The sequence below is a fragment of the Lissotriton helveticus genome, chromosome 4_1 (genome assembly GCF_964261635.1).
Source record: "Lissotriton helveticus chromosome 4_1, aLisHel1.1, whole genome shotgun sequence".
In the NCBI taxonomy this organism is placed as follows: Eukaryota; Metazoa; Chordata; class Amphibia; order Caudata; family Salamandridae; genus Lissotriton; species Lissotriton helveticus.
In genome coordinates, this window is record NC_136063.1 from 2041567737 (window position 1) to 2041593957 (window position 26221).

The following is a 26221-nucleotide window of genomic DNA, read 5'->3' on the forward strand; positions in this document are numbered from 1 at the left end:
GGATCCTAGGATGAGCACCTCCGTCTTGTCTGAGTTGAGTTTTAAGCGGCTCTGTTTCATCCATTCGGCTACTTCTTTCATACCTTCGTGAAGGTTGTTTTTGGCGGTGTTGGGGTCTTTGGTGAGGGAAAGGATTAGCTGGGTGTCGTCGGCGTAGGAGATGATGTTGAGGTTGTGTTGACGTGCGATGGAGGCGAGGGGACTCATGTAGACGTTGAAGAGGGTGGGACTGAGTGAGGAGCCTTGAGGTACGCCGCAGATGACTTCGGTGGGCTCTGAGTAGAATGGGGGGAGTCGGACTCTCTGTGTTCTCCCGGCTAGGAATGAGATGATCCAGTCCAAGGCTTTTCCTTGTATGCCGATGTTGTTGAGGCGTTGTATGAGGGTGTTGTGACAGACAGTGTCGAAGGCGGCGGAGAGGTCGAGTAGAATGAGGGCCACTGTTTCACCGTTGTCCAGGAGTGCTCGGATGTCGTCGGTCGCCGCAATGAGGGCGGTTTCGGTGCTGTGTTTGGCTCGAAAGCCGTTCTGTGAGGGATCCAGGGAGTTGTTGGATTCAAGGAAGGCTGCTAGTTGGCTATTGACGGCTTTCTCGATGACTTTGGCCGGGAAAAGGGAGTAGGGAAATGGGTCGGTAGTTTTTCAGATCTGAGGGGTCTGCTGTTGGTTTTTTCAGAAGGGCACTGAGTTCGGCGTGTTTCCATATTTCTGGAAAGGTGGCGGAGTCGAAGGAGCAGTTGATGACATCGCGGAGTTGGGGAGCGATGATGGAGTCAGCTTTGTTGAAGATGAAGTGGGGGCAGGGGTCAGAAGGTGAGCCAGAGTGGATTGAGTTCATGAGGCGAATGGTGTCTTCAATGGTGATTGGGTTCCAGGAGTTGAGGTAGTTAGTTGGAGGGGTGGGATCTGAAGTGGGTGGGGTGAGTTGGTCATTGGGAGTATTCTTGAAGCTGTTGTGGATGTCGGCAATTTTGTTGTAGAAGAAGGAGGATAGGGCATCGCAGAGGTCTTGGGAGTTAGTGATGTCGTTGGATGCTGCGGGAGGGTTGGTGAATTCTTTGACGATATTGAAGAGTTCCTTGCTGTTATGAGAGTTGTTGTCGAGACGGTTCTTAAGTGCTGATCGGATCAGTTGGTGGTGTTTGCGGGTGGCTGTCTTGAGGGAGTCCATGTTGTCTGAAGTTGGTTCTTTGCTCCAATTCTTCTCCAGGGTGCGGCATGTCTTCTTGGATTTTTTAAGGTCATCATTGAACCAGGGAGCTTTTTTGCTGGATGATTTCGACTGGTGTTTTTTCAGGGGTGCTAGTTCGTCCGCACTGTGGGTAATCCATTGCCTGAGGTTGGTGGCCGCTAGGTCTGGGTCCGTTGCCAGGGTGGGAATGTTTTGGCTGAGTGATGTGTGGAGTTGTTCGGTGGAGATTTTGTTCCATTTTCTTCGGGGAATGGGTTGTAGACGGTTGTGGGTCAGGGTTGTTTTGTAGCTGAAGTGAACACAGCTATGATCCGTCCAGTGGAGGGCTGTAGTATGATCGAAGGAGATGTGCTTGCTGGAGGTGAAGATAGGGTCGAGCGTGTGTCCGGCTATGTGAGTGGGGGTGTCAACAAGTTGTTTGAGTCCGAGATTGGACAGGTTGTCCAGAAGGGTGGTGGTGTTGTTGTCGTGAATGTTGTCAAGGTGGTAGTTGAGGTCTCCTAGAAGAATGTAGTTCTCGGAGGCGAGGGCGTGCGGGCTGACGAAGTCAGTGATGTCGTCACTGAATTGAGATCGGGTGCCTGGGGGCCTGTAAATGAGTGTTCCTCTAAGTGTGGTCCTGGGGTCGGTGTGGATCTGAAAGTGGAGGTGTTCGGCGGTTGCAAGATTTACGTCAGAGCTGGTTGTAATTTTGATGGTGTTTCTATGGACGATGGCGATGCCTCCTCCAGTTTTTTTATTGGTGCGGTCTTTTCGAATGATCTTGTAAGCGTCCGGTATGGCTATGGCGATGTCGGGGGCAGAAGATGCATTCATCCATGTTTCAGTAAGGAAGGCGATGTCAGGTGACGCAGTGTCGATTAGGTCCCAGAGTTCGGTTGCATGTCTGTGGACCGAGCGGGTGTTCAGTAGGATGCATTTCAAGTCGTTGGGTTCGGAGCTGTGTGTGGAGGAAGTGTGTTTGGTGAGGGTCCTGACGCAGTTGAACTTACAGGAGAGACAGGAGAGGCAGGAGAATGGGCCGTGGGTACGTCCTGGGGTAGCTTCGCAGCAAAGTGGGGTGCGTCCAGCGTTGAGGGCGAGGAGAGTAGCGGCATCATAAGTTACTCTGGGGGGTTGGGAGCGGCATAGAGCAGGGGGACGGGCGCTGGGCGCGGTCCAGGCGCGGACGGGCGTAGACGGGCTTACCTTTGGCGCACCTTCGGCGCGACTGGGGCGCTCCCGCTGCGCGTGAACGCTGCGCGCAAATACGCCTGTCATATGTGGATGGTGGGAAGGGCGGAGCGAGGGAGGGGCATTTGGGAGGCGGGAGCGGGGTGGAGGGACGGGCTATCAGGCACAACAACAACAAGATGGCAGCAAAAAGGGAAGCGAAAATAGGACAGGTCAGGCACAAAGTAATTTATCGATCCAAAATAGCGACCAGTATAGCGCTATTAAAATTGGGAGGCACAAATGATTAAAAGCTCAAAGCCAGCACAGGGTTGCGCAATGAATGCAGCACAGGACATATAAAGTTAAACTTTAGCAATGCACAAGCGTGAGGGCAGAGCGCTGCGATGTGGCAGAACAGCAGAGCGCTACGCTCTTTAGTGAAGCGCCTAACACAAACACAAAATGCTATCAAAGTACAGCGCTGCGCTCTTAGTGAAGCGCCTAACACAAACACAAAATGCAGTCAATGTACAGCGCTACGCTCTTAGTGAAGCGCCTTACACAAGCACAAAATGCAGCCAAAGTACAGCGCTACGCTCTTAGTGAAGCGCCTAGCACAAGCACAAAATGCGGTCAAATTAGAGCGCTAAGATACCCAAGGGACAGGGAAGCGACCGTTTCTGATTGTAGTCAGGACGGTCACAGCGCTTCCAGCTACATCACGAAGTTAAATACCAGTGCGAGGGAGGGGCATTTGGGAGGCGGGAGCGGGGTGGAGGGACGGGCTATCAGGCACAACAACAACAAGATGGCAGCAAAAAGGGAAGCGAAAATAGGACAGGTCAGGCACAAAGTAATTTATCGATCCAAAATAGCGACCAGTATAGCGCTATTAAAATTGGGAGGCACAAATGATTAAAAGCTCAAAGCCAGCACAGCGTTGCGCAATGAATGCAGCACAGGACATATAAAGTTAAACTTTAGCAATGCACAAGCGTGAGGGCAGAGCGCTGCGGTGTGGCAGAACAGCAGAGCGCTGCTACGCTCCTTAGTGAAGCGCCTAACACAAACACAAAATGCTATCAAAGTACAGCGCTGCGCTCTTAGTGAAGCGCCTAACACAAACACAAAATGCAGTCAATGTACAGCGCTACGCTCTTAGTGAAGCGCCTAACACAAACACAAAATGCTATCAAAGTACAGCGCTGCCCTCTTAGTGAAGCGCCTAACACAAACACAAAATGCAGTCAATGTACAGCGCTACGCTCTTAGTGAAGCGCCTTACACAAGCACAAAATGCAGTCAAAGTACAGCGCTACGCTCTTAGTGAAGCGCCTAGCACAAGCACAAAATGCGGTCAAATTAGAGCGCTAAGATACCCAAGGGACAGGGAAGCGTGGGGAGCGACCGTTTCTGATTGTAGTCAGGACGGTCACTGGGCTTGAACGCGCTGTAGCGACATTTTTTTTGCATGTTCTTATATTTCATCTACACAGACTCATAGGTATATATATATATATATATGTCTTGGTTTTCATACTTCTCCTTTTTGTTGCCAAACCTAAGCCCATTTCCTACCCAATGCCTCCAGGTACAGATTCTACAGAAGGATCAGACTTACTCGTGCCACGTTCCTATGGGACACTGCCTGGCATCCGTGTGTTGTAGTTACTGTAGCTCGGATACCACTTAGACAGTCGAAAAGAGCTCTGTTTTACACCATATGTATGTGTTGGGTAGAATGTATTTTTGAAGATGGATGAACCAAAATATTGATAAAAAGGTACAATCTTCTACCACTCAACAGATGAACTGCTTTGAATAACACAGAAGGCATGTCCTTGAACCTACGAAACTACCTAAAAGCATGCGCACTCTATTGCCAATGATGTGCAACATATAGAATCAACTGGTATTTGTCCCCTTGACGTAGCACACACTACTTTACATATCCACAGAATTTCCGATCTCCTGAGTTTGGTACTACAGCAACACTAGTTTCAATGGATCAAGTATTTCCTGGAATATGCCAATTCTATTTCGCATCCACCATTGTTTGAAATGACAATATGTTGCATGGTATTCCTCCCGAATGTCAATAATGCACATTTCGTACTGCAAATACTTTGCACATGTACTTGAGGATTCTGTCCGTTCTTCTTCCCCACACCCCTGCCCGCCTCTAGCGGTCCATTCTGTTTACCCACCCTGCACCCTCCATGCACTGTCTGTTCTTTTACCAATCCCTTGCCATCCTCTCACTGCCAGTTCTAATTACCCACCCCACCATCCTCCGCTGTCTGTTCGGATTACCCACCCCTTGCCTTCCTCGCTGTCCTGCTGTGTAACATTTAAAAAAAAACACTGACAAAGCCAATAGATCTTGCATAGGCGAAATATAAGATCCAATATTCAATTTTTTATAAAATATTTATTTGTGACAGCACAGCATAACATCCTGAAACTAGGACGGATCTAGTACAACTGCTGTAGTGCATCCAGAGGTTCCAAGATCAGCATTCACCTGGAACCTAGAATGCACTACAAATAACAGCATGTGCATGGAACATATGCAAATATGCTCTGCAATACATCACAATGCAACGCATCCTTCCCCTACAAAACAAAACCAAACACAAATAGGCAATAACAATTCTTATTTTACTAATTATCAAACCTCTTTGGCACTTGTCTAATTCTGCTTTCCCTTTTGACTCTCGAACTCACAGAATCAGCAACCCCTTCAAACACGTTAACAGATTCTTTACCTTCGTATGTATTTACATCATGATGGTCATCTGGTGCCCTCTTATCAAACTTCACCAAAGTACTATTAGACTACTCCCGTGTCCTCGCTCCCATTCCTGTACTCACTGTTTATATTCCTGAACTTGAACTTAGCAACTCTCCTCACATGCCATACCTTGCCATCCTGGGTAATTACGCGATTAGTAAACACTTTCATGGCTTCCCAATACTGGATAAACCTTGGTTTACGAAACCCGGTTTAAGAATCCTCACCAAATCTCCAACCTTAATTTCATGCAACTTTGTTCTCCATTTATTGTCATACCACTGTTTGGATTTGCCCTTTTTTCTCCTCACATTTTTCAGAAATGTCCATCACATTACATTCCACTTCTACTCCTCTACTCAACCTCCTGTACCACCAACGACACAAAGAGGATGCCGGTCTTCTACCTTTTAATAACTTAAATGGGCTTACTTCAAATGGTAGTATGTGGAGTAATCCGGTACAGCCATAACCTTTCCCTCAAAGCATTCTTCCAATCGCTTCCTTGACAATAAGTCTCTCCAACATATCTTTTCAACACACGACTGAACCTTTCCAATTGACCATTTTCATGTGGTTCGTATAATGCAGTGGTCTTAGGTTCCATTCCATTCCATTTATAGAGCGCACGGCTACCAACGGTGGTGTCCCGGCGCTGCACAGCGGAAAAAAAACCAGAAGAGGACAGAGAAAGCAGGACATGTTCAATGTTTAAGGAAAGATTCCATTCCCTCACTAACCAATTGAACCCCGTTGTCAGTAACCAGTACAGATACGCATGCTTCCCTGGCAAAAACGTCCTTGTTAAACTCAACTACCACCCCCGTAGTCGCTTGTGCCACCAATTTGACCTCTGGCCATTTAGAATGGTAATCAATTAGGAATAACGCAAAATGGAAATCTTTAGTTAAAAACTGAAAGGTCCAGAAATATCAAAGGACAAGTTTTGCCATGGTACTCCGGCCACACACTACTCTTAATGAGTGGAGTTTTTACTCTTAGCATCTTTCCGCTTCCTGCAAAACTTAACACTCCATCACCATTCTATCAATCATTCTGTTCTTGCTTGCCACCAAAAGTGAACGCTTATAAGGCGTTTAATGGCAGACATCCCTGGATGTACCTTGTGTGCCAACTTAAGAATGGTTTACGGCACACCAGCCGGTGGAACACACTTACCATCCTTGAACGAAAAACCTCCTTCAAGCATGAGTTAGTCTGACACTCTATACATAGGTAACCACTCCGGCTTGATTTCACCTTTCCTGGGCCAACCTTCAAAAACGCACTGCTTGGTGTTTCTCCAGATCTCATCCTCTATCTCACTTTTTCTTCACAATTCCGCAGACATTTCCTCAAACTCTTTGAAATATCCTTAATGGTGGCAACTATCTGCTCTTCATTACCTTCACTAAAATCTCCTTCTGGACATGGTAACCTCAACAGGAAATCCACAGTCACATTTTTCTTGCCTGGCACATACTCAGTATTTCTGCAATCTCGATGTTAGTCTGTCAATGTGCATGGTAAAATTCCAACCACCGCCCAGAGACAGAATGTTAACCAATGGTGTGTGGTATGTCCTTAAGATACATTTATATCTTTTTGATACCAGTCAGGATTACCTGCAGGTGAGTCTCAGAGATGAGCTGCATAGATTTAAAAAAAAATACACTAAAGTCTGTTCTTGATGCTCTCTTCCTGAACTGCTTCTGTATCAGGGAACAGAAGGGTAAAGGTGCTGTATATACCTAACTGCTGTGTGTGAGTAGCAGTTGTTAGGCATAAACCTGGGGTCAGCTGTGTTATATGTAATGCAGTTTTTGTAGTAGAATCATATTTATGTTAGCAGTGCCTTGACATCTTAAATGTTTTAATACCATTGTTGATGAAATGATCGAGAACAGACGCCAATAAAATGTGCCTGGTGTCATTCAGAGCTAGTTAAATGTATTGTACTGTTCACAAAATGAATAACTTATAAAACATAGTGCTCAATTAACTTACTTATCCTCTCCCCACTGATGTGGGCCCGAGACCCGGTATGCTCCGCTATCTGGGGGTCTGGCTTAGCCGGGCTATGGATGAACCCTGGAGGGAGAACTAAGGCAGGTAATTACATGGCTCAAGGACGGGGTTGCTGCCTGGTGGAAGTTACCGCTGTCCCTCAACCGGAGGTCACTATAGAAAAAATGGTAATACTCCCCAAATTCCTATACTTGTTTATCGCTCTGCCTCTCCCTCTACCAGCATACTTCCGCAAGAAACTCCAATCTCACCTTATATCACTGACTGGCATGGGCTGGCAAACAACCACTAGTGGAACGGGCGATACGGACGCTCCCTTTGGAGCTGGGAGGACTTGACTTAGACTAACACCTAGGCGCATTTAGCTCAGTACTGATTACACCCCTTCCAATAGCAGCCTCACACTGCCCCGGAGAATGACCATGTGGCTCAATGCCCACTTCAGACAGCTCACTATGGCCCCATCAGACGAGTGCGACAAAAGGTGAATACAGTGGCCTGCACGGTGTCTGCTTGGAGTGAGTTGCGGAGGAGAGCGCGCCTTGACCATCTGTTTGCCCCATCGGTTCTGATTCCGGGACACCTGCTGCTGCTTGCAGCTGACACAGGTACCGGGGCGTGACTTTACCAGACGCAGCTAACTTCCTTTGGCCCTGTATATACGGAGGGCAGCTTTGTTGCTCACCAACAGGTATTCTAAAACTCTGCTGCTTCGCTTCTAGACACCATGGCCTATGTGGTACACAAACAATGATGCGTAGTCCAGATGTAGTAGTAGATTCTTCTTTATTAGTAGATAGATAGGTGGCAGGTTACAAGGTAATTAGATATAAGGATAAAACCCCACCAGGAGCGAGCTACCAGCTCCTCAGCCTGAGATGACCAACTGACTCTCTAGCCAGAGTCAGGCACTCAACATTCCATGATGTCACAGGACATTCTGATGCAGTGGTAAAGAATAGATATAGAAAGCATTTACCACAGCCTACTATCCGTGTTGTGATGGCATTGTACCATTCTGTCCCCTCTCACCCTCCGTAACCTCCTCCCCGTCATCAGCTGAGCATTCTGGAATGTTGACGGACGCCAGCTGCGGACCTGCCCTTTCGGATGCTGCTCCTGCCTTCTCCCCCTGACCTCATGCTGTGTTGGCATTCCACTTAATAAATAAGTGAATACTGCAACCTCTTCTCTATTAGTTCTTTACAAGTTGGAGACGAGGGCCAACACAGCAGAACCTGCGTGCAACCGCCGGTGAAGTGAAAAACCGGATGACTGACAACCGCAAGAAAGGAGTTGCCTTCAAGGGAAATTCAGACAAAAAATAACAAAGTCAGATACAAAAAATTCAAAAAAGAACTTCTTGATGCCATTTCTGGTGCGCCTGTACCGACAAACAAAGACGAACTTCACTCTTTCCTGGGCCTCATAGAATTATACTCCAAATGCATAGAGAGGTTTTCAGCAAAAACATTTGAACTGAGACAGTTACTGAAAAACAAAAACAAATTTGTATGGTCAGATGAATGCCAGAAAGCATTTTGCCTGCTAAAAAACAATATATGCGCTGCTCCACCCTTGCAAGGATTTGATCCATGATTGAAAAGTATAGTGACAACAGACGCAAGTGTAAAGGGTTTAGGTGCTGTGCTAACTCAAATAAAAGTCAAAAAGTTTTATTTGCATAATTAGTTAAAATTGTTACAAAATTCACATAATAAAATAACAGTGCAAAATGTAAAAATACTGAAATTAGTGTCTCTCAGTCTCTCTTTTTGTTGGGGACTGGGCATATAAAATCCAGGGGTTAGGGTCAGCCTGTTGTCCCACCAGCTGGCTGGGCCTCCTGTTCTGTTAGATCTAGGCATTTTCTTGCTTCTTCCATGAATTTAGCTCCACGGCATGCCAGGATTATGGAGGAGCCTCCAAGCCAGCTTGTGACTGCGTGTGTGCAGGAGCAGATGTTTAGCGCGTTGAATATGGGTTTCAATAGGAGTAATCTCTGACTAATCAGGGCCGGACATATACAGAAAAGGTGGACAAGGGTTTCAGATTTGTAACCGGAGAGGCGACATTGTTTCATCTGGTGAGACAGTTTCCAAACCGGTAATAAATCCTTTGAGACATGCATCCCCATCCGGTAGGCTATAAAGGCCTTTTTTAGATGACCACTGAAGTGGGATACCAAATATGCTTGTGGTTGTTGGGTTGTGAAGGAGTTCATGATGGTCCAGGCATGCCGACGTTTTGCCAATAACTCTTTGTCCTCCAAGAAGGATTTCCTTTTTGCTGACAAATTGGCTAATTTACTTAGCCTTGCTTTGTCTGTCTCAGATTTCCAGACTGCTTCCAGCTCCAACTTTTCCACACTGAGTTTCAGATACTTTCCCCAGGTGTTCGGGGTTTCGGTTTCCCCCCGTTTTTTTATTTCCTCCCAGCTTAGCCAGTCCAGTGTCTCTGGGTCTGCAGATCTAAGTTTGTAACAGAATTTCACGAAGCCGCTCATGCCGGAACTTCTGATTTTGCAGACCAAATTCAAGCCTGACTTGTGAGGCAGAGGCGGATTTTGGCAAATTGAAAACCGATTTGTAAATTTTTATCTGTAAATCGTTTAAAAGATCGACCTCCTTGCCACACCATGTGACTAAACCGTAAAATAGGGTGGGCATAATCTGCGCTGCCATTACTTTTAACAGATGGTTATAATTGGGACAGTCCATTTTTTCCTTAAGAGAACGGTACGCAAAGATTAAAGATTGTACTTTTGCTTTTAGTGCGATTTTGTGGTCCTTGTCGTTTGCTCCCTTGGTGATTGTAATTCCCAAGTACTTGTAGTACTCTTGTTCTTTTACTGTTGTTCCTTGGGCCATCCATTTATACTTTAACTTTTGTGGGTCTACTAGACGGACCACTTTGTTTTTTTCTTTGTTAAGTTCTAGGCTTTCCCGTTCTAAATACAAGGTTAATTTATTAATAGCTCTTTGTAGGCCGATTGGAGTTTTGCTCAACAATACGATATCGTCGGCGTATTGAAGGTAGTGTATTGGGTTGTTGGCCAAAGATGGAGGGTGGCTATCTGTTGAAACGATCGCGCTTGAGAGATCGGAGAGAAAAAGGTTGAAAAGGGTGGGGGCTAATACACAGCCTTGTTTTAGGCCTTGGTGCGTTTGTATGCTACTGGTTGTACTGCCTCCATTTCCCAGTTTCACTCTTACCCAAGTGTGGTGATGTAGGGCTTGGATAGCTCTTAAGAGTTGGTATGGCACTCCCCAGCTCTCTAATTTCCTCCACAAACGCTCTCTGTTTACCCGGTCGAAGGCAGACTTGATGACTATAAAACAGGCATACAAGCGGGTGCCCTTAGCTTTTGCTTGATCCGTTAGGATAGACAGACAAGTTAGGTTAGTTGTTGTTCCCATTGCTTGCCTGAATCCTGTTTGAAATTTTGGGATGATTTTTGTTTCTAATATCCAAGCTTGTAGTTCGAGTAGGATACAAGAGGCGTAGAGTTTGGCCTCTACGTCTATTAAGGATATTAGTCTAAAGTTCGAGGGATTGCGATGGTCTCCATACTTAAAAATGGGATGGATGATACTGCCTTTCCAGGAGGCGGGTAACTCTTCTTTTTTGGATATTTGGTTGAACAGAGGCATTAGGGTCTCTGCCCACAAGTCCGGGTCGTGCTTAAAGAGCGCGTTTGGCAGCTCATTTGGGCCTGCTGCACCCTCTGACTTTAATCTTGAAATTATCATCCTCAGTTCGTTTTTGGTGGTTAGGTCAACTAGCTCTGTTGACCCCTTCTGAGCTCTGGTTCCCTGTATTCCTTGTTATTCAGTCCTTTTGATTCCTCTTTATTATCCTTAGCTGCCCCTAAGTCTTTAAAGTGGCCTGGGTCTGTGTTGCTATATAGGGTTTGCACATGTCTGATCCAGGTTTCTGCTCCAACACCTGTGTCTTGTTGGAGTTTTGCCCCTTGGTTAAGGTCATTTATTATACCCCAGAAGTCCCGGCTATTAGGATGTTTTCCCGCTATAAACAATTTGTTCCAGATAATTTCTTTGTATCGGTGCTTTGCGGCCCTCAGAGCCTTCCTGTAGGTACTCCTAGCTTCCCTCAGATTTGATTTGTTTGCCACTGACCCCAGCGTTTTTTGGCTTGCGAGGGCTCGGACTTCTTTAGCAACCTTTCTCTTTTTGGCTCTTAGCTCCATGTTGAACCCAGGCTCCTTCTTGGTGTTAAAATTATTGTGGTTCCCTGACCTTGCTGGGAAGTTTTGCTGCAGGACCTGAATCATTCGCTCCCACTTTGATAGTAGGTCCTTCTCCTTTTGGGTTCCCAAGTTGGCCATATGGGCTTTAACTGAGTCCGTGATTTTGTCCAACCCGTCTCCACGCCATTTTAATTTCCTCAGGTTAAACTTTGTGGCGTGATGCAAAAGGGAGGTCGTTGTTGGCACCGTGCTTGGTGCAATGTTCAAACTTATTATTTGGGGGAAGTGGTCACTTTCAAATCGATGTTCTATACCAAATGAGTCGACGCTGGAAATTAACTCGTCACTTACTATTGAGTAGTCAATTGTTGAACGGGCCCTGCCGCTCAAATATGTGACGGCTGCCGGTATGTCGCCCTTTGTGTTGCCATTCAGGATGGACAGTCCATATTCGTTTAGTCTGGATACTAGTTTTTTTCCGCTACTGTTTCCAGTCATGTTTACCTTCGCCTTGTTTTGATCAATTAGGGCATTGTTAAAGTCCCCGGAAATTACCTGTGGGTATTGCGAATAGCTCCTTTGCATGGCCTTAATGAGTGACAGCAAGGACGCGTGTTTTCTTTTTGTGCCTTTCTGTCAGGATGGATGTAGACGTTGAATATTAACATTTTCCATGGCTCAGTCCCCGATGATGGGGCTTCGTGATTTTGATCACTTGGGCCCACTTCAGACCTACATCTATCTCCTCTGAAACCCAGTTATATTTATGGGTTACATACGTTGATAATCCACTGCGGGGATGCCCATGAGTGGACAGGCTTTCTGCGTATATTTGATGTTCTTTGAAACCTGAAATAGGAGTCGATTGCAGTTTCCATGATTCCTGGATCAAGATTATATCTTGTTGTAGGAAAAAGGCTTGAGTTTCGTTGTCCTGGGCCATTTCTCGAAAGCCATGCACGTTCCACGAGCAAATTGAAACTTTTGATTTCTTTGCTGGGCTCTGGGGAGCATCTCATTCTGCCGGGTTACGTAGAGGTTTGGGTCTGGGTTAGGTAGCTTTATTGCACAGGACGTTGGGTATCCACGACCAATCTGTTCTATCTGCGTAATGGAGAACTGTTGTTCGTGATTTAGGACTTTCGTGTGCCCGCTCTGGCGTGGAGGCCCGGGCGCCTCGTAAACAAGTGGTATGTTGACCTCTACTCCCTTGCCCTTTGTTTTGCTAACTCAAATAGACTCGGAGGGTACAGAATGCACCATTGCATTTGCCTCACGTTCACTTACACCAACAGAAGAAAGGTATTCTGTCTTCGAACGTGAGGCCTTTGCCTGTGTATGGGGACTGGAACACTTCCGACAGTTTGTGTTAGGCAGCAAGGTAATTTTAAGAAGTGACCACAAACCACTCACTAATGTTTTAACCAACAAGGGACAATATGCAGCATCTCTAAGACTCACAAGACTATTCGATTATAACTATGAGGTACATTATGCACCCGGTGTGAAGAATGTAGTTGCAGATTTCCTGAGTATAATGTCAGTTTTGATCCAAGAAACCAGCGGGGAATCGGATGAGAAATTCCGGGTTGCCAGTGTACATGAGGAACAACACGGAATTTCACTAGAAAAATGGATGACAGAACTTTGTAAAGACCAGACATTGAGCACAGTGTGTGACATGGTAATGAATGGATGGCCGTTGAAAAAGAGTGTGATGAAAGAATTGTTGCCTTACTGGAAAGTGAAAGATTAACTAGAGGGGTTACTCTTAAGGAGCGGCAAGGTAATTACCCTAGCCTCCCTAAGGCGTACCATTTTAGAATTATGCCATGAAGGACACCTGGTAGTTATGGAAAACAAGGGTACCCCGTTGTGCGAACCAGGGGTTGAAGTACATGTAAAAAAGACAGTGGTTCAGGGGTTGCCTAAAAGGTCCAGGGTAGAGTAAGCAATTATTTGGTCTAGAAACTAAAATCAAGAGGGAGCTGGATAAGTAGGGCAACATGTATAGTTTTAATTACATTTAATAAAGTCAATTTTATAAAGATACGTTCAGGTGCTCACAAAAGTGACAAGGTGTGTAATGTGACTGAGTGGCAGTGAAAAATATACGAAATATCACAAACAACAATGCGAAATCCACAGAGAAAATATACAATGAGTGGATTTTCATTGGGGGTCGACGACATTTCGATCTTTACCTAGTTAAGATCATCATCAGGACAGGGTGAGCAGTCTGAAACTAGAGTAAAAGGAAGCTTAGATTAGCACTGTGCCCTACATGATGTATATATCTAAAGCAGTGCTTTTGTGCTCCTGGTGTCACAGGAAGAACAATTGGCATGCAAGGTGCTATCTGACTTAAATTACTATTTGTTCCCAAATGGTTAGAGGACTGCGAGGGGCATTAATGGCATGCTTAAGGGTCAATCTATTCAAACTGTGCGCATTGTGCGTTGGGGTGGGTCCGTAGTTCTATCTGCAGGATTAAGGAGTGTTGGTCGCTTCACTCGTGATCACGGAGGATCGGAGATGTATAATGAAAAATGGTGTCAACCTACTAGTTTATAGTTAAAGGGAAGTGAAGTGAAGTGAAGGGATATAGTCAGCCTCTTACTTTAGGTTCCTTGATATTGATCAACCGTCACATATTTGGTTCAAGCGTTCCAGGAGCTTAGACGTGCTTACTAAAGGAGAGAGTAAGAGTTCATTACTCATAAATGGTTCAGAATACAAATTTTTTAGTTAAACGGTTAAGAGCAGTTTTCTCACTTAGGTTACATTTGAGGTGGTTTTGGACTTGCAAGGGGAGTCGGTGTCCAATGATAGGTTCTAAAAATAGGTGAAATTAGGTAAATATTAATCAATGGAGAGGAGTCGGGTTGTTGATAAGGAGGCCCTTATCGGTGTAAGGTATACTTCGAAATTTGCATCGCGCTATCGTGGCAATGAACTTTACAGTCAGTGAAGCGGGGGTAATGAATATTTATCCTTAGTTGGGTTAGGCATACTTCTAATGGGCCAAGCAGCTCACGTGACTATCTACATTCACGTAGGTAGGGCGGGAGTTTTTTGCCATCATGAACGAATAATTATGGTCGCCCTTTACTTGGAAATCTGGGAGTCATATCTCCTGTATTTAACAAAGCGATCTAACGCCACAATGCTTCCAAGGGGTCAACCGGTTACAGTGACTATTAGTATTGGTGATGCGGGAGTTAAAACATTGTGAAAAACTAATTGTGGTGAACATTTACCCGTACGATCGCGGCGGCGTATCTTGAGTATTTGAATCGGTTTGGAAAAAGGCGGGAATTACTAAGCTATCTCTCACCAACACGGATAAATGAAATTGGGTCGGGTGATTGGGGCACACACTTACTTAGTTCTCGATTTTAGTGGCAGCAAGGGCCATCCTGGCAAACGCGGCGATTTCTTCCGAAGCTGTTAATGCGTTAGGGAGAGAGGGATCGGAGGGACGTGATTTTATCCAACAATTGTCATAAAACCATGTAACAAAGGTGGAGGTATCGCAATCCAAGATAAATCTACCTATGACTCTGAAATCCTACGTCAAGTGAATACCACCCTACATTACGAACGACTAAACAAAAATCCTTTGCAAAGTATCCATGAGGAAATTCTCCAAGTCACCCAAGAGGGCCTAGAAAGTGGATTCATCAGCAAGAATGAATTACAGTTCCTCAATAACAAAGACCCACTCACTCCGGTACTATATACGCTGCCCAAAGTGCTTAAAAATGTAGAGGCACCCCCAGGAAGACCCATCCTGTCAGTGTGTGGTTCTATCCTGGAACCCCTAGGAAAGTATATTGATTTTTTTCACCAAGGACCTCGTCCAAGACACGGTAACTTACGTCAAGGACACCACCCACCTAATCAATTTGATTGAATCACAGCCTTTCGATCCCGATATAGAACTCCTTGTCACTCTAGACAGAGTCTCTGTATGCAAACATTCTGCAGCAAAAAGGCATAGACGTAATAAAGAAACGCCTAAATAATCGCCCAGCACCCCATCAAGTACCCCATCAAGTACCCACTGGATTCATAACTAGACTACTTGAAATTGCCCTCACTAAGAATTACTTTCTGTTCCAAGACACCTATTACCGACAGTGCAAAGGCACTTCAATGGGGGCGATTTTTGCCCCCAATTTTGCCATTTTGTTCGTGGATGACTTGGAAACGAACATCATTCTCAATGACACAAATCCCTAATATGACAAAATCCGTCTTTGGCGCAGGTACATAGACGATATCCTCATGATTTGGAATGGTGACCAGATCGCATTGCACAAGTTCTGTGCTTGGCTTAACACCAGCCAACCGGACCCGAGATTCACATATAGTTTTGATGTACATCAAGTGGACTACCTAGATGTGATTATCAAATGTCAAGATGGTTAGCTATACACTACCTTATTCAGAAAGCCAACAGAGAGGAACACCCTGTTGAATATCACAGTGCACATCCAAGGGCACCCAGAGATGGCTTGCCCTACGGCCAATTTCTTAGGATCAGGCGCAACTGTAAATTCAAGGAAGATTTCTTCCAGGAGGCTGAAATCCGCTTTAAAAAACTGACCTCCAGAGGCTATCCTAGGAAACTAGTTAAACGCGCCATGAAGAGAGCGTGGTATGCCCACCGTGAACATTTACTGCAGCCACGGGATAAGAAACCCCTAACAAGGATCACCTGTCACTACATTTTGCACAGTAAGCAATACACGGTCCAAACTAGTGAAAAATACTGGGCAGTACTGGACCCATTCGAACTAACTATAGGAACACCCCTCTTTTCCTTTAAAAGAGGGCGAAACCTTAAACATCACTTAGTCAGAGCATACACACGAGCGAGAAAAAATAATACTATCCAGGCATGTTTCAATCTGCCCGCAATTCTTGGACACTACAAATGTAACCACTGCATGGCATGCAATTCCACCATGAATACAAAAGTTTTTGAATATGATACCTGTAAACATGTCCTAAAGTCATCTACAAACTAATTTAAAAAAAATGTAATATATTGCATTGAGTGCCCATGTCATCGACGTTACATCGGCTAGACAACTCAGCAGGTCAAGACCCGGATCGCACAACACAGAAGCCGCATCCGCTGCAAAGTGCTCACGGCACCATTGATGGAGCACTTTAAGACAATGGGATATTCTGAATTAGACTTCACCTGGCAGGTGATAGACAGCCTGGTACCCAACACAAGGGGGGCAACCAACAATCTATACTTGACAGTCTAGAATACAAGATTCTAGATTTCAGCTGTAAGACAACTGAAAAGGGACAAAATACTCTTGATGAGTGGAACACTTATGTCTGACAACACTAGCTATTTTGCATTTCAGGACTATTTATAATCACACTGTGATGTTTCACTATGACAGTATTTACCACCATCTGAGTATTGTACTTGTCTAACAATTTTTTATAAAATGTGTTTATCCCATACTGAACCAATCCTATATGGCTTGTTCAGGCAATGCATCCTTGCCCTATCCATATGCCACTTTCAACAATGTAAGGACACACTACATATAGTATGTAAGGTTTCGCCACGCACCCACCACTCTATGCAGGCTACAAACACATGATTATATACTGCAGTAAGTTCCCATAATTTGAATCCTCATTGGGAATTATACATTTTGACGCTCCGCGCTTTAGTATGCTTTAGGCCACTACATATCTGCTCCACGTCACACCGGCACCACCTTTGGCCTTAAAAGTAAAGATATTCCCATCAAACAACTCCATTGCCATATCAGCATCCAGGACAGCTGCGCGCAATACGAACACTATCTGGGATAGTGACACGGCTCAGCAACGACAGCACATGCGCTTAATTAAAATTGGTCCCTGAAGTGGATAAAATCACGTCCCTCCGATTCCTCTCTCCCTAACGCATTAACAGCGTCTGAAGAAATCGCCACGTTTGCCAGGATGGCCCTTGCTGTCGCTAAAATCGAGAACTAAGTAAGTGTGTGCCCCAATCACCCAGCCCATTTTAATTTATGCGTGTTGGCGAGAGATCACTTAGTAATTCCCGCCTTTTTCCAAACAGACTCAAATACCCAAGATACGCCACCGCGATCGTATGGGTAAATGTTCACCACAATTACTTTTCCACAATGTTTTAACTCCCGCATCACCAATACTAATAGTCACTGTAACCGGTTGACCCCTTGGAAGCATTGTGGCGTTAGATCGCTTTGTTAAATACAGGAGATATGACTCCCCGAATTTCCAAGTAAATAGTGACCATAATTATTCGTTCATGATGGCAAAAAACTCCCGCCCTACCTACGTGAATGCAGATAGTCACGCGAGCTGCTTGGCCCATTAGAAGTATGCCTAACCCAATTAAGGATAAATATTCATTATCCCCGCTTCACTGACTGTAAAGTTCATAGCCACGATAGCGCGATGCAAATTTTAAAGTATACCTTAAACCGATAAGGGCCTTCTTATCAACAACCCGACTCCACTCCATTAATTAATATTTACTTAATTTCACTTATTTTTAGAACCGATCCTTGGAAAACTACTCCCCTTGCAAGTCCAAAACCACCTCAAATGTAACGTAAGTAAGAAAACTGCTCTTAACCGTTTTTTAACCAAAGAATTCGTATTCTGAACCATATATAAGTAATGCACTCTTACTCTCTCCTTTAGTAAGCACGTCTAAGCTCCTGGAACGCTTTCACCAAATTGTGACGGTTCACCAATGTCAAGGAACCTAAAGTAAGAGGCTGACTCTATCCCTTCACTTCCCTTCAACTATAAACTAGTAGGTTGATATCATTTTTCATTATACATCTCAGATCCTCCTCGAGCACGAGTGAAGCGACCGACACTCCTTAATCCTGCAGATAGAACTACGGATCCACCCAAACCGTTCAATTATTCTTACCAAATAGTAAGTTGAGCTGAGGCACAATGCACACAGTTTGAGTAGATTGACCCTCAAGCATGCCATTAATGCCCCTCTTGGGACCAAATAGTAATTTAAGTCAGATAGCAACTTGCATGCCAATTGTTATTCCCGTGACACTGGGCACACAAATGCACTGCTTTAGATATATACATCATGTAGGGCACAGTGCTAATCTAAGCTTCCTTTTACTCTAGTTTCAGACTGCTCACCCTGTCCCGATTATGATCTTAACTAAGTAAAGATCGAAATGTCGTCGACCCCCAATGAAAATCCCCTCATTGTTTATATTCCCTGTGGATTTCGTATTGTTGTTTATGTGATATTTCGTATATTTTTCACTGCCACTCAGTCACGCTACACAACTTGTCACTTTTGTGAGCACCTGGACGTATCTTTATAAAATTGACTTTATTAAATGTAATTAAAACTATACAAGCTGCCCTACTTATCCAGCCCCCTCTTGATTTAGTTTCTAGACCAAATATTTGCTTACTCTACCCTGGACCTGTTAGGCAACCACTGTACCACTGTCTCTTTTACATGAAGGACACCTGGGCATTGGCAAGACCAAAAGCAGGATCAGGTACATGTACTGCTGGCCAGGGGGGGGATCTAGCGACAGCGAGTTGTGAGAGAATGCATGCAGTGCAACAATTCAGACAAGTCCAAGGTCACGTACAGACCCCTATTCCACCCCATACCATCTCCAAACATGCCATGGGAAAGGATAGGTATAGACATCATGGGACCCATAACTGATCAAGGGGAACAGGTCTATGCCATATTGATTATTGAACACTTCTCGAAGTGGCCTGAAGTGGAATTAGTGTACAAAACCGATACCCTGAGTGTTCTGCAATTTCTTGATGAGGTATTCATTAAGGAAAGGCTGCCCAAATGTATTGTAAGTAACAACGGCCCCAGTTTACTTCAGAGATGCTTGGTGACTACTTAAAGAGAAATAATATTGCACACAAAACTACTTCTGTGTACCATCCTGCCAGTAATGGTGCCATAGAAAGGTTTAACCAGGTCATTAAGGGAATTTTGCAGCTTGCCACCACCAACAATCTTGCGTGGAGAAATGAGATTGGCAAGACATTGTGGGCGTACCGCATAACACCATGCAATAGTACAGGACACAGTTAATTCAAACTTGAGAGGGAGGATACCCATGTCTAAGGACAATGTAGATTGGCAGACAGCCACCAAGAGGGCAGACTGGTCACCCGAAGTGGCCAAACGACGTTTACAAAAGACACAGATAGACAGCAAGAACCACTATGACAGGAAACATAGCTGCAAACCTGTACAAGTATCTGTGGGTGATATGGTTTGTGTGAAATGTAGCGGACTCATAGCCTAGGGTCAGAGCAAATTTTCGCAACCACTCGTGGTAACGTAAGTGTTCTGTAACTTGGCCTTGCTGATCAATGGTAGAGTGTGGCATTTCTCGAGATTAGCCCGTGGCAATTACAGTGGATAATCAGTGGAGATTAAGTTGATGCGCGTAGAACCAATAGAGGTGGTAGGATGGATGTATGTGATGATGGATGAGGACAAGGAGGATAAGGCACAGGACACCCGGGGTTTATCCTCCGCAAACGACGTTTTTCTGACAGGGATGTCGAAGGGGCTGTTTCAGAGGGGACCCAGGATTCAGCCTATATTGGCTGCAGTGAGAATGTACCTGTCAGTGAGAGAGTAGGACCTTCAAAAACGAGATGTGGTCGCAGAGTCCTGCTGCCGAGCAAACAATGACTTTGTGATTAACTATGTAACCATTCATTGTTGTTCCTCAAGGAGGAAGATGTGTTGTGATTGCATTGTACCATTCTGTCCCCGCTCACCCTCCGCACCCTCCTCCCTGTCACCAGCTGAGCATTCTGAAATGTTGACAGACGCCAGCTGCTGACCAGCCGTTTCGGACGCTCCTCCTGCCTTGTCCCCCTGACCTCATGCTGTGTTGGCATTCCACTTAATAAACAAATGAATACTGCAACCTCTTCTCCGTTAGTTCTTTACAATCCGCTCCGAGCGTCGCTGCGAGGCCTCCATGTCAAGTTCCCTGCAGCCCCTCCCCCCCACGTTTGTAGTGCTGGAGGAAATGCTTACTAACCCCTCCCCCTACAAGCTCATCACGCACATCTATGCTGGTATGCAGCCGACTGCACCTATCCGCTCTCCCTCTGCCCAACAGACCTAGTCGGACGACCTCAATGTAATGATCAGCGATGAACAATGGATGTATTGCTGCTCCCAGTCCAAGGCCTTATCAACGAGCTACAGGCTGCACATAGGGTGACCAACCGTCCGTAAATTTCACGGACTGCCCGCTATTTGGGTCCGTTGTCCGTGAACATTTCTTTCACGGACGCCATTTGTCCGTAATTTGGGGGTTGTCAGCCAGCTGTGCTGTCCCCCTGGGACAATCAGTCAGCTCGCACTTTTCAGAGGCTGCAGCAGCCCCTCCCCGACCACGCTCAGTCTAAGGACGGGCCCATTGTCATTCTGATGTGGATGATTATCACCTAAAGAATGACAATGGGCCAAAGGTGTGGAGAAGCACCGGAGGAAGGGTGGGGGGTGCAGATCAGCACAGGGCAGAATAACAAACAAATAAATAAAAGCAGGAATGATCACTGTGATGCAGCTTTGAGTGTGTGTGTGGGGGGGGGGTCAGAGGGGGCTGAAGTAGCCAAAAGCAGCGACAGAAAGAGAAATAATGATAATGTGTGGTATCTGGTTCTTGGTAAATCAAAAAGAAGCACAAGGCAAATGGAGTGAGAAAGCGAAGGAAGAATAGAAAGCAAATAATGAAAGAAAGCTGGAAAGATAGAGAAGATTTAGATTTAACAATGGAAGGAAGGATAAGAGGATGATCAAATGGAAAAAAGGAACAAAATGAATGTTAATGTGGAATATGGAAATATGAAAAGAAAATGAAATAAACATTTAAAGAATAGAGAGAGTGAGACGAAATAAAAGGATGCACAGACAAAGAAAAATAAATGGAGGATGTAAAGATGGAAGTAGAGAACAAAGGTGGATGGAAAGGACATAAGGAAAGAAAGAAAATGAAAAGACGGAAAGAATAAAAGACAAACGTCAATATAGGTAAATGCAGTTTTTGGCCAAGTTTCTTTCCTGCTGTAAAAAGCATACTTTTGCATTATTTTTGCAAATTTTCCTCAGGGGAACAATTTTCACAGACTTCAAAGGGAGAGACCTGGATAGCTCACTTTGCTCTTTAATTTAGTGCCATATAAAGGGGGGGTATTTTAGTTTTGTGGCCTCTCCCTTCCAATGGGCCCTTGTGCAGTTACAGCATGTGGTGTGCCATCCTCTTCATAGTTCTAGGGCACAGCATGATGCTTTTGTGGAGTAGTCGTCCTGGAGGACCTAGCTACATTTTGAAATATCCATCAGGATGAAAGGCAAAGCCTTCTGAGTGCTTTGCGCATCTGCAATTTTTGGGCCATAACAAAAATGTCTATTTAACTCTGGTGATTAATGTATCTCTTGGAGAGATCTGAGGTTTCACTAATCCAGTTTTTGACACATCATAAAGAAGCATAGAGGCATAATGCGCGTCTTGTAAAGCACAGTGTAACATGCAGAGCAAAGTATTTATTTGTATAATAATTGTAAAGACAACCCTAACCACTATGTTATGTGTTACACCCACAGTTTGTATTTCAGGGTCACTGTAATTATGTGATTGTGCGGCTTCAACAGTTTCCACATGATTATGGATTTGCCACATGTGCCACATATTCCATCATTAGCTGAATATAGCTGAAGATTCTAATGTAAAAAGTTTCTTCCTCTAATGGTTAAAAAATAACTAAAAAGGCAGTGATGTGTTGCAAACGCCCTATGTAAAGGTTGACCTTCCTTTGCATATTACTATATTTGGGTGTTATACGGGTACTAATGAGGTGCAACCTATGACCAGAAAGTGTTAAAATGAGAAAACAATATGGTAATACTATGACAAAATGTGAAGCATTACGCTGCATAAATTTCCTTTTCTTGCCAAATAATTTAGTCAACGCTGCAGCATAATTTGGCCCTCCCTGCCGCATAATTCCAGGGGCCCTGCATATAGTACCTACCAGTATGGATGCCATGTGGATCATACACCTTGTAGCCCTCCTTGTCTTAAGCAGCATTTCCTATACATTGAATTACATACTTATGAGTTATTGTCTCTGAACAATAAGTGTGTGAGCTAAAGCGCTCAACACCCTACAATGGGCTGAGCAGCACTGTAAAATAAATGACACATACATGAGCGAGGGTCTATATAGAGATGAGGGGCACCATGGGAGATAGTTAGTGACGGAATCTGTGAGGAAGGAGGTCTTTGGTGAAGGGGTGTAATGAAGGCCTTTGCATCTCCTGCAGTGTGGGTGGGACAGCACTTAAAAGGAACCCCAAACTGTAAACAAAAATCATATGAAATACCACAAAAAGACCTGCACAGTGAGGAAATTAGCTGTGCACATACCAAAACGGTGAGGTGCATGATTGTCTCAACTTAATATAACATTATTTTGACGTACTTATGTTGGTTGTCTATTTACTTACTTTTACACTATTTTACGACCTCCTCTGAAGTGTTTGAAAACATACTTTGTCTGAAATTTCTCTCCTGAATTTTGACCTTCTGTCCAGAATTTTTGTCCTGAATTTTGACCCTTTGTCCTGAATTTTTAAACTCATTGTCCTGAATATTCAACTATGCCAGTTGGTCACCCTAGCTGCACATGATACACTTTAAATACTTACACAGAACCTAATGCACACCAGCGCGGCTGTTGAACATGGGACTTGTAATGCAATATGTTAGACAATTGCCATTCCTTGCAGACCACACAAAACCTGTAATCCACACTGGCACAAATTGCAATGAGAAAAGCAGACCGCCTTTGGTACGTTTGTGTTTACTTTGGAACTCTGCCTCTTTCACTCAGTCTTCCGACGTATTTTATTTCGTACAACTAATCTTCATGCAGCTGTTAACACTTCATAGACTGGCCCTGCTATTCATTTTGTAATTCATGTCCTTCCAATCAGGAAGGGCGAAGATGGTGTCGCTGATAAGTTTTGGCCCAGGTATCCTAACTCTGTTAATGCTATGTTTATACTTTGGATACACACTTTTTTCCACACAACTATAATTTATTTTCCCCTTTTTTTCCTTCTATTCCTCACAATTGGTCCATCTTTTTCTCTGTGTTTCTATCTTTTTTGAGCCCTTTCACTGCCACTTTCTCTTTCCCACCTTTCTATCTCTAAATGCTGTGTTGATCCCCTCATAACCAAGGCCAGTGGAATTTATGCAATTCTCTGGCCCTAGCCGTTTCCGCATAAGGATGGATTTGCCGCACAACCCATTATCTGTTGAATAATCTGCAGATTTTAGCAACAAAAAAATGTTCCTACTACAAACAGACCAACAGATAATAAAAGGATGGCGACATGTGCTCCTGTACAGCTGAAATCATTTTCAAAGGTTTACTAGTGATCTTTCAGTTATTTAGTGCTGCATTATAGATTTAAACTGGTACAAACCACGTGAAATATCTTTGTGGAGAGTTACGATGTTTAAAAATGACAAAATAAAGTAGTACTATTACAAAATGTGCCGTTTTACGCCGGGAAACGGCCACTACAACGCGGCCGTTTCCACGGAAACATTAACCACGCATGTGTTACAATGCATGCGTGGTTACCACGAAAGCCTTTAGCACACATACCATTACTACGAGGTAAGTAGTAATGGCATATGTGGTAAAGGGTAACAAAAAAAGGGAGGGTTGGGGGAGTCTCCCCCCCCATAAAATGAAACTCACCTCAAAAAACGTCGAGATGTGCAGGCAAACGGCACCCTTTAAGAGGAAACGGAAAGAAACTTCCGTTTCCTCTTATGACGTCACCACGGAAGTATTAGAGGAAAAGCCTATGCGAAGAAAAAGCATTCCGTTGTAACGCATGCGTGGTAAAGGCATGCGTTGCAACGGAATTCGTTGTAAGAACACATTCTTTTACGCCACTTAATTTGCGTCTTATTGATGTATAATTGAATCAACCCTGCCACATAATTTGACCTTCCACTGCCGAATAACTCCAGCGGCAGCAATTAGGATAGGTTAGTATATAGCGCGTGTATGTGTGCCTTCTGTCTGCCTTTGCTCCTGTGATTTATCTACGTGTGCAGAATTTGGTCTTTAGGTCCGTTTTTAAACGGTTTGTGTGCCTATTGGTCAAAGATATAACTTTAATGTGCTAGCATGTAGACACATGTAAGTACACATACTGTTTCCTTTTGTTACCAAATTAAACTCCAACCTGTCGCCTATGCAAAATGCTTGATTTTTATTTGCTGATAATGCACATCATCGGCAAAAAAAAAAAAAAAAAAAAATTGGCTAAGCTAATGGGTCAATTAGTTGAGCCCTATTGATTCTCCCAATGCTTGTTTAACTGAGACGCCAAGCGGCAGGTCATATGAGGTTCCAGGTGATCCAATTATTGCTCAACTCCCTGGGGTCAATGTGCCATGTTCGTGGCTCGCGGCAGCAGCTCTTACCCGGCCCGTAGAACTTCTTGCCCTTGGTGACGTCGAAGACCTTGCCGCTGATGGCCATCAGGATGCGGGGGTTGCGTGTCCCGTCGAACTCGCTGAGCTCGGCGATGGTGAAGTCCCTCCGCTTCATCTTGGGCAGCTGCTCCTCCCGCTCCTCCACCTCGGGGGGCCGGTCCCCCCGCACCATCTTGTAGATGAGGTAGAGGATGACGCCCAGCAGGCCCAGGTTGAGGGGTGAGGTGAAGATCTCGTGCAGAATGCTCGTGCTGGGCTCGACCTCCTCCTCTGCCATTTTCCTGGTGCCTGTGGGACACAAGACCAATGCGTGTGGGAGGGTTTGCAAACACCCTGGCATTGGAAGCATGCGTAAACATAACTTGCAGTACACTTAAACATACAACCCCTTCTGATCTACCCACTCCCCGCCTCGGTGATGGTTCTGCATCGTGCAAACACAAACCCTGCATTGAGCCGCTGTGTAAAACGGTTGCAAAACATACTATACAATGTTTACACGTAATAAACCACGATTATTTACATATTACTCAATGTTTGCACGTAATAAATCACGATTATTTGCAACAAAGTTGTGCATGCTGTCAGTCCGCAAATACTTAAAGCAGCCTGTAAATGGCTATTGCACTAAAATATGACGTGCCCTTACCTGATGATGTACTGCTTTAGCTGCTGGTACTTTGCTCTGATCGTTACTCCACTGCCTCTACTTTCCCTGGTCTGTTCTCTGTCTGTGGAAGGGGCGGGCAGTAAACTCCGGAGCATGGACTTTACTACAGAATGACTAATAAAGCTGCGCAGTTTCACGACTGAAGACATGGCCGACATAGGGGGCGCAAAAGCTCAATAGTCGACACATTGGAAAAAAAAAGAGCACCCTTCATCGCCTTTTTATGACACAGTATTCTTGTCTGAAATTCCAGGTATATCTTGAACGTCAAAAACAGCCGTTACATTTTTATATTATCACGACAAATGAGTTTATTATTCACAAAATAAATTATTATTCAATTTTTTTTAAAAATATTTCTGAAAGGATTTTGCAATGACCTTGACAAATTTTACCTTAAATAAGAAAATATACTCCTTTATTTTGGCAAAAGTACATTTTTGTTAGGCTGGTGGTGATTTATAAATACAGACTTAAGGTATTTTAAGATGGCGTTGGGTAAGCAACCGTTAACGTTTGGCTTTGACGCTTGTCGCTAGGCTCTAGGTAGCGCGCGGGCTCGTGAGCTGCGAGTCCCTTTTCT

General features: G+C 44.5%; 1 protein-coding gene across 2 annotated transcripts in view; it reads right to left on the bottom strand.

The window, feature by feature from the left end:
* PGRMC1 (progesterone receptor membrane component 1) overlaps positions 1-25756 on the bottom strand; it is a 60863-nt gene extending 35107 nt beyond the window's left edge. Inside the window, exons 1-2 of one of the 2 annotated variants that reach the window (XM_078688687.1) lie at positions 25618-25756; positions 24957-25256 (exon numbers count right to left, since the gene is read on the bottom strand). In XM_078688687.1, the coding sequence (XP_078544813.1) occupies positions 24957-25245 (289 nt within the window). In that variant the 5' untranslated portion in view covers positions 25246-25256; positions 25618-25756. Of the gene's footprint in view, positions 1-24956; positions 25302-25617 lie in introns of both variants that reach the window. The other variant, XM_078688688.1, reaches the window with a different exon arrangement.
* Between the last annotated feature and the right edge of the window lie 465 nt (positions 25757-26221).